Source organism: Gadus morhua, chromosome 22 (assembly GCF_902167405.1).
Source record: "Gadus morhua chromosome 22, gadMor3.0, whole genome shotgun sequence".
NCBI classification, from domain to species: domain Eukaryota; kingdom Metazoa; phylum Chordata; class Actinopteri; order Gadiformes; family Gadidae; genus Gadus; species Gadus morhua.
This window is the reverse complement of record NC_044069.1, coordinates 11789057-11798557: the sequence shown is the minus strand read 5'-3', so window position 1 is coordinate 11798557 and position 9501 is coordinate 11789057. Positions and strand designations below refer to the sequence as shown.

General features: G+C 49.2%; 1 protein-coding gene across 3 annotated transcripts; it reads left to right on the top strand.

Annotated features, from left to right (window-relative positions):
• The first annotated feature begins 7963 nt into the window (after window positions 1-7963).
• On the top strand, window positions 7964-9501 carry dpm3 (dolichyl-phosphate mannosyltransferase subunit 3, regulatory). Of its 3 annotated transcripts, none has more exons than XM_030347816.1 (2): window positions 7964-8080; window positions 8509-9501. In XM_030347816.1, exon 2 carries the CDS (start codon window positions 8553-8555, stop codon window positions 8829-8831), a length of 279 nt encoding a protein of 92 aa, XP_030203676.1. In that variant the 5' UTR covers window positions 7964-8080; window positions 8509-8552; the 3' UTR covers window positions 8832-9501. The 3 variants fall into 3 exon arrangements, with proteins under 3 accessions (XP_030203676.1, XP_030203675.1, XP_030203673.1); XM_030347815.1 differs by having other exon boundaries at window positions 8032-8183; XM_030347813.1 differs by having other exon boundaries at window positions 8032-8237.

The following is a 9501-nucleotide window of genomic DNA, read 5'->3' as shown; positions in this document are numbered from 1 at the left end:
TGTGTGTGTGTGTGTGTGTGTGTGTGTGTGTGTGTGTGTGTGTGTGTGTGTGTGTGTGTGTGTGTGTGTGTGTGTGTGTGTGTGTGTGTGTGTATATTATTTTAATATATTAACTGTCGAAGAAACGGCACAATCTGCTCTGTGTGCTTGTCACATATATGTGCATGTGTGTGTGAGTGTGTTATGCAATGTGTACGTGTGCCATCTGGAGCACTCATGGATGGTGGTCGTTGCACCATCGCTGGAATCCTGCAACCCCAAAAGTCTTTAAATACCATCAGCTTCACCACACGTTTAAAACAGGCAGCATTTGTTTGCAGTGTCCCACCAGAGGTCCGTCTATAGCCTGAACTTCAACGCGTTGTTTATGGGAGACCGGCTTAATACAGATCCATGGAGTCCAAACATTTACAGCCCATCTTTGTGATGGAGCACTACAGCTGGAATGATTTGCAGTTGGTTGGGGGTGGGTGTGGGTGGAAATGAACAGACGATTAATGGGTACGGCCGTACGGGGTTGCTGAAATGTGTTGTGTTGGACAAGGGCTTGAGTTGAGGGTTTGATCGAGCACCACCCACGGACTGGTGGCACATTAAGCGCTCCCCGTCGAACACATGCACGACGACACAATCATATTCCAACGGAAAAGGATTAATCCCTTCACGGATACCCTCCCCGTGGCACACCATATTAATTCTGTATTACGCACGCACACACGCACACATACCCCCCCCCCCCCCCACACACACACACACACAACTCCTTCCAATGCATTTTCTCCAATTTATAATCTAGAACGGCCGGGCCCAATGTTATATTTCCAGTGATGGCCATGGTCCCCTTCACCACTCCTGCTTTAATAATACATATTCCCCCCGCCGTTATCACATTTAAACATGGATAGATCAAAAGAAGAGAAGAGAGAGAGGGGGAAAATCTACTAAATGTGAGCTAAGAGGATTTGAAGGCAGTGGTGCAGCCGTCTCCCTTAGCTTTGGTAAATGAGGGGTGACAGTCAATGCTAGCGCCGGAGCACATATGGTGAAACACTGTAACCCAGTGCACCGCGGGGGCCAGCCCAGCAGCTCAGGGGTAATTCACTTTAGCATTTACACTCGCATGGCGGCCAGTTCTGTTTTTGTATTAGATTTGTGTATTGCTTTGTGCAGGCCTAATCACGCATGAGCCTTTTTTTTCTCAGGGGCGGGGCGGGGGGCATGAAGCAGATCATATCACAAAATAAAGTGAAGATGCCTGAAGACAAGAGTGTGGTTTGATTTATGGGGGTCGGGGGAGGGGTAATGTAGAAGATGAGGATGATGATGATGACAATGAAAAATGCATTTCATCCACTCAGACAAAATGGAAGTAAGGGCATTGCGGACGGGGCAAGGCTTTTAATATGGCAGGAAGATTACCTGTCTATTAAACAGGAAATGTGGAAAAGCGTTGTACCGTGGTGATCCTCCACAACCTTTGTGATGTAACCTGAACTGAAATACCAGCCCAGTGGTTTTAACAGGTTTATTAAAAAGCGACCAGGGAGAGGGTGTGCGGGAGCTTAGCTTAGCCGGCCCGTCTCCTCAAACCGTCTTTTATCAAACTTTCCGAACAAAACTTGACCTCAGGGTGTAACTTCGACGTGGCTGTAGCTTCAGACCCTCCCCTCTGACCTGACACGGCGGCTTGTAGCTCCTCCCACCGAGGCCGTTATGGTTCGATATAAATCCCAGCGAGTGTGGAGCGGCGGCGCACTAAACGCAGCCCGCGGCGGCGCGCTAAACGCAGCCCGCGGCGCACGGGAACAGGACTGCGTAGCCGTCGTCTCACAGGCTGGGGCCCAAAGAACAGCGTCCTCTGCAGCGCCGGGCGGCGTGTTTAACGACTGATAGTTGTTGATATCTGGGCTGTAAGTCTGTCAGGGAGTGAGACCGGCCCTGAGAGTCCGGCGCACATTCAGAGTGGTCTTCCACCTTGGTTAAATGTGCTGCGTCGAAAAGCCCACATCACCCCCCCTCCACCCCCCCCCCCCCCCCTGCAACCTGCGCTGTAAAACTTCTTGATCCTTGAAAGGTAAATGCCAGGGTAGGGGGGTTTCGGACGTCATTCGGGGGGAACGGTAAAACCACACATGCTTGCTGGTCGGTCGGCCGTCCGTGTGGGGGGCCCCAGCTGTGCACACATCGCCGCCACACATCAGGGCCCGGGATGAACGCTCACGCATGGGGGAGGAAGACGGGAAGAAAAACACGCAAAGGCCCAGCGAGAGAGAGAGAGAGAGAGAGAGAGGGAGAGGGAGAGGGAGAGGGAGAGAGAGAGAGAGAGAGAGAGAGAGAGAGAACGAGAGAGAGAGAGAGAGAGAGAGAGAGAGAGAGAGAGAGAGAGAGAGAGAGAGAGAGAGAGAGAGAGAGAGAGAGAGAGAGAGAGAGAGAGAGAGAGAGATAGAGAGAGAGAGAGAGAGAGAACGAGAGAGAGAGAGAGAGAGAGAGAGGCGAGGACGGAGAAGAAAAAACACTGATGAAGGGGGGAGATGGGGGTGTGTATGGGGAGATGGTGAAAACGGGACCCCCAGGCTGATTCTGTCGGTGGTATGGGAAAAGGAGAAGTGAGAACTATTCCCACCAGCTCTCCCTCCCCTCTCTGAAGTCCCGGGACGCCTGCTAGAGACTCCTCTGTAACTTTGTCGCTACTTGACCCCTCCCCTCCGACCAACCCCCCCCCCCCCCCATCACCTCTTACCTTTCAAATGTTGACCGAGTGAGGGGGTTAAATGTCGGCAGGTGCCGGGGGGAGGGGCAGGGGTGAAGTGGTTGAGGTCAGGAGGTTGAAGAGGGGGGAGGGTGTGGTGGGGAGAGGAGGCGTGGGCGTGGCCTCTAGGACAATATGGCCAGTGTCCAGAGCCCGAGTGCTAGACAAAACCAGACGGACTGGTGACGTCAAACCCCACGTCAATAGGGAAGGACCCCTGGCTGTGTCTCTCTGCCTGTCTGCCGGTCACTCGGCTTGTATGTCTGTATGACTCTGCCTGTCTGTATGTCTCTATGCCTTTCTGCATTACTGTCTGTATGTCTAGAAGCCTTTCTGTATCTCTGTCTGTTTACCTCTGTGCATGTCTGTCTCTCTGCCCGTCTATCTGTCTGTGTCTGACGTTCTGACTGTCGGTCAGGATATAATTACCTATTGGTCGCTACACAGCCTTAATCTGGGAATCATCAACCTTACACATTTCCAATAAAAGGTTTTCACACAATTACCCTTTTGATCCACCACGGCTGAAGTAAATGTCATATTTTATGGCACTAAGCTGAGCATTGTAATGTACGGCCAGACCAAATGTATCAGATAACGAAAGGCATGCGATTCAATGTTTTATGTATTTGTAACCAGTATGTCTGATGCAGTGTGTGCCTTCAAATTATTTGTTACGGTTCCAAACCTGACAGATTAGGATCGGATAAAAACAAAGACAATATTTGTGGTTCAGATATGTAACCAGTCGTTTACTAATGTAAACCATGTTCAGACAGACGTGATGGAACTGTAAACAGCCTTGACTTTGTAGGGCCTTCATACATCAGTCCTAGATGCGAGACCTAATTAGCCCGACCCAGATCGGATATCGTCCACATAATGAACGACATCGCAGACATCCGGCATGCGGTCAATATCGGTCGGCCCAACTCATGCCTCTTCATGAGATCATTTCCACCATGTAGCCATGTTTCAGCCATCAATGTCTCTCTAATGAGGGCCTTAGTCGCTCCAAAAGCACAGCCCCCTATTCGTCAATAAAAATCTGATCAATAGGCCGTGTGATCTTCACGTTCGACATATCGACGCGGAAGGCGGTCAGACCAGAGACCTCTTCTGCTACAGCGGCTACAACGCGCGTCACACGCCTGATCCTCCATAGTGGCTAATCGGGTTACGTTTGAAACGCAGCAGCTGATGCTGATACACCACAACATGCTAGCGGTAGCGAGCTCCCCAGAGGGAATGAATTGAGAACAGCGTAGCATCACAAACCGTGCCACGACTGCCCCCAAACTAATGGACAGCGCTCTGCGCCGCTCCGGGATTTCATGTTAACTGCAGATGAGCTCGGCGTAATTGTCTTGTTGTGTTGTTTTTTTAATGACCCCGGACCACGCAGTTCCACATCATCAGACTTATGGGGGTCACGTACCGTACCGTACCACACGCACACGCGCACACACACACACACACACACACACACACACACACACACACACACACACACACACACACACACACACACACACACACACACACACACACACACACACACACACACACACACACACACACAATCACTATCAGAATCTCACACACACACACACACACGCACGTGCACACGCACACACACGTCTGGCCTATCGGAGAGGCCAAGAGGAGACGGTGCAATCCAATTTGAAATAGCCTGCGGTGGGTGAGGCGGGGAGTTAGTAAGCATACGCCAATTACCCCCACTATCAATAATGGGGGTACTGAAGGACACTGTGTTCCAGCACCCCGCCCTACAGAGCGTGCTGGGGGGGGGGGGGGGGATAGTCATCAGCTCATGTGCTGTACGTCTGGGGCTTGTTCCTCAATGACGGGCTAACATTCACTGACCAGAAGAATGCACGAGTGTACAGCCAGTTCAGCTACGGGGGGGGGGGGGGAATTATACACCCATGAAGTTAATCGGCGACGACGTTCGATAAAGGTCAGCAAACAACAAAAGGGTTACCACGGCGAACAGCGCCAGGCCACATGATGAGATCCCCGACGACAGCAGAGAGACGGGGGGGGGTGAGACAACGAGTTGAGCGGGGTTAGGGGGGGTTGGAGGGCAGAGGGGAGAGGGGGAAGAGATAAAAATCGAGGATGAAAGAGACCCGTTCCCCCCCCAGTGTCATCGTGCCCCCTCTACACACAGCTGGGCTCTGACATCTGAAACAGGTGTGTGTCTCTTGTCGGCGGGGGGGGGGGGGGGGGGGGGGGGGGGGGGTCACACTTGGCCCTTCGTTGACCCCCCCCCACCCCAAGAGTATTTTCTATAAGTAGTACACACCCCGTAACTCAGCAACTGTGAGCGCCCCCCGCCTGCCCAACATACACACACAAGATATTAACACCAGGTCTTGTCGTTCTCCAAACATGTTGGCGGTGTATGTGTATGAAGACCCCCCCCCCCCCCCCACTCCCCTTTATTTTTAACAATCTGGGAACCCATCCAGAGCCCCGCTGCTGTCTGGAGTAACATACCCTCTGATAAGACCTGACAACGGGGACCAGGCGCTTACGATGCGTGGCGTTTAGTGCATCATCGCCTCCGCCGCAGGGGGGTGGAGGCCCCCCCTTGGCCCGCACTCGGGGGGGGGGGGGGGGGGGGGGGGGTGACGCGGTGGTGGTGGGACAGGCAACACAAACATAAAAACAAGGACACACACACACAAGCAGACATTGGGACCGGCCAACGGGAGGGCAGAGGCACGCGTGAAAGCAAACCCTCATACAAACTCTCACACTCTGTAATGTCTCCAGCCCAGGAAACAGAGGGTTCCTGTTTTTGAGCACAGGCTCTATTGTTATCCGTCTCTTTATTATGTAGTCTCTCTCTCTCTCTCTCTCTCTCTCTCTCTCTCTCTCTCTCTCTCTCTCTCTCTCTCTCTCTCTCTCTCTCTCTCTCTCTCTCTCTCTCTCTCTCTCTCTCTCTCTCTCTCTCTCTCTCTCTCTCTCTCTCTCTCTCTCTCTCTGAATGTTATCTGTAGTTTGATCATATTCATAATAAAAATAATAATAATACATCAGAAACAAAAAAAAACCTTATCAGGACACTACACTCATGCAAATGTTGACATAGCCCGAGAGATAGAGCCAACACGCACTCCTCTTCCTCCGTCACCACGCCTTCCAGTGTTATCTCCGTCTCCTCCGATCCCCTCCCTGTCTGGAGCCACGGAGAGGGGAGTCTCTCCTCCATCACTCTTTTTCCCCGTCTCGTCAAGCCAGCGCCTCCCTGTCTTCCTCTTTGCCTGCTCCATCTCTCCGTCTACCTCCATCCAATCTGTGCCATGTTCTCCGGCCATCTGCGCTACGCTACTCACTCCGTCTTTGCCGTGGGAACCTGAGAGCAGCCGTCAAATCTCTCTCTCTGTCTGTCTGTCACAAAGCCACGCAGACAGAGGTGTTGGGTGGGTCTGGACGAGCCACCTGAGAGGAACCGTCGAATCTCTCTCTCTCTCTCTCTCTCTCTCCCCCCCCCCCCAGAGGTGTTGGGTGGGGGTAATAGGGGGTGAACATAAAGTCTGAACAAGCCACAGCTGGGGGCCTAATACGCCACCGGGGTTCAAGGTTTGCTCGGGGGCTGCACCTGCTCCATCCCTCCGGTTCCCCCGTCCCACCACAGCGTCTGCTGCCCTGTCTGCCGCCCCTCGTCCTCCTCGGCTGCCTGTCCTTTCAGACATACGTTTCAGACAGACGTTCAGTGTGTCCTAACCTTTCACTCTTTATTTTATTCTATCCTATTCTCTCTCCCCGCCTGTCATGATTCAACAGCTGCCAATTCGCATTGCAATCGCATGTTCCACTGAAGTACACGATCGCCCTGGCCTGGTCAGCAGCTATATGTTATCCCCTCTCCACATGTCCTTTTTTTTAGTTGGCTAACGTCTGCCTCGTGCATCGTGTCGACCTTTTCCTTTAGCACGCAATAGCTCACTTTCTTTTGAATGTCTCTCTCTCCCCTGCTCTCCCTCTCTCTCTCTCTCTCTCTCTCTCTCTCTCTCTCTCTCCCTCTGTGTTCCAAGGCCGCTCGCCCGTCCCAGACTGCTGTTGAGTCTGCCAGGTTCACAGCTGGAGTGCACGTTTCCTGAGCTCTGGGACGGAACACGGAGCCAGAGGAGGCTGAGAAACACCAGCTCGCCTGTTCCCACTGAACCGCCCATATACACGCACACACTCACAGGGTTCCTTCAGGTTGACGCAACAAGGCTCTACACTGCGCGCACACACACACACACACACACACACACACACACACACACACACACACACACACACACACACACACGAACACACAGCTGTACCAGATGACGATGGCATAACGACCCACCTCAAATCCAGGCGCGCATTCACACCTGTATGCTAATTAGATGAAACACGTCTAGGCTGACACATTTATGGTTTTAGTATATACATTATGGTCAAGTCAGCGTGTTTTATTGTCAAAGTTGTATGTGGTATAGTCACTGAAATTCTTACACGTTTAGGGTAACACACATAGAATTGTTCTAAATATTATCAAGCCATTCTAGATATGTTTTTTTTAAGATATGTGCTCCGTTTCAATGGAGTAGACATATTCGCACAATCAACACAACACTGAAATGCACACATCATTAACACTCTTGACACCAGCATAGGTAAATATATCATTTGCAATATACCAGGAATAACTCCCACATTTCTTTCTCCAAAAGAATGTTAATGATTTCACTTGAATGGCTCCCAGGGACCGGCTAAGTGTGCAGTGTTTATGTCTCCCATCTAACTGTAATGGTTTGCTCTCTTAGCTGCCTGATAGTCACTTCCAAGTTCACTCCACAGAGTTAATAGATGTGACCCTAAGAGACCTACTGATAATTGATCTCAATTTCCCCAAATATACTTGTAGCAACTGTATCATTCCAAGCATTATTGGGACATTTATAGAAGATAGTCATTAGGTAGCTGTAATAGCAACACAATTTTCTAAATGGTTATCCTTACTTAATGGAAAAGTTGGGGTTAATTATGCGTTAACGCTCTGCAAAGAGAATATAGGTTATTTGTAACCCCTCCTCTCTTTTACAGGAATAACTTATTCCTGCATGTTACTTTTCCAAGAATACCAGTAAGTAAATAATAGTCCTTTATATGGGAGTAACAAAGTAAAAAAAGTCAAATCAGACTGAGACACACGCACACACACGATACTGAAATGCTAAATAAACTACAATTCCCATTTCCCGCAGAGCAGCATTGGCCTGACGTCATATTTGTGCGCAAAGCTGAGCTGGCTTTCTAAAGACGGTATAGCAGCCTCTAGTCTTTATGATACAATTATACTATGTTATTTTGCAGTGTGGTGTTTCCGTTAACTTACAACGTACGCCTTAAAAGTGACGCTGATCAGGTTAATTACCCGTTTGTATTGCAAGCTCGGATCTGTCTGTGTTTTTAGCCAAAGGTATGCTAACTAAATTAGCCGATTCTTCGATAAGTTATGAACTGTTAGTAAGTCTGTTGGTCTGCACGTAATCTGTTTGTACTCGTATTGTTCTAACGATCTTAAAATAACTAATGTATTTCGAACAAATTAACCCCGTGAAGTATCTTTGATTCCCTTTGGTGAACTAGACAGCCCAATTCATGATGTCGAACAGTTATTCACTTTGAAGTGTTTGCTGTGGCTGTGATGGTTTGAATAAACCATCTATCTCTCACACTCCACCCTCCAGGCTTAATCCCAGTCGCCGTCGTCCACCGAGAAATATCAAACATCATGACCAAGCTTTTGGAGTGGGTGTTCGGCGTCTCGGTATTAGGAGCAGCCTGGGCATTTGTCACATTCGACATCCTGAAGATGAGCATCCCTCGGCCCTACAGGGAGGTCGCCTGGCCCATGCCCCTGTACCTGCTGGTCACGTTCGGCTGCTATTCTCTGGCCACAGTGGGATACAGAGTGGCCACCTTCAACGACTGTGACGACGCAGCAAAGGAACTACAGGCGCAGATAATAGAAGCCAGAGAGGACTTGAGAAAAAAGGGATTAAAGTTCTGAATAAAAATATATATACTTTGAAACATTGGAAGAGAAAACATTGACGTTTGGCTTTTTCAGACCACTAAACAATAATCTAATTTATAAAGTGAGCAGTCATTGAGTCACCGTGTGATTGTGCATGATTACGATTGGTTCTAGGGTTGCTAATGACTGATTTGTAAAAGGGATCAGCAATTTGTAAGTCATTGTTTAAGAAAGATTTTTTAAAACGTAGCTAGTGTGCTTTGCTGGCTCATTTACCTTTAAACAGATGTCAAAACATTCTTGAATGTGTTGCAGTGCAACTTTTTTTCTTCTGTGACAACAGCAATCTCTAATACAATGCATTCTGAAGAGTCAACAGTACCAAATGCTTGTGATTTCTAGCAAATGATAAAGCAAGGCAACTGAAAGTATAGGAGTATCTCTTACAGAATGCTTTAAGTGGATAAAGTGGTCCATGCAGTTTATCTTTCCATTGTCTGTTGGTTGACTTTTAAGGTTATGCTATGCGACTTAAAATTGAGCTGGTTTTCTGTAGTCCTTTGTATGTTTGTCTGGGTATTGTAGTTTGATACTAGTATTTATGAATGCTGGTATCTGTGATAGACGTCTTCGGAGAGAGCAGCTGGTCTAGGCTCGAGTTTCGATCCACCCATAACTTTTCTAATAAACATAAAAACACAAT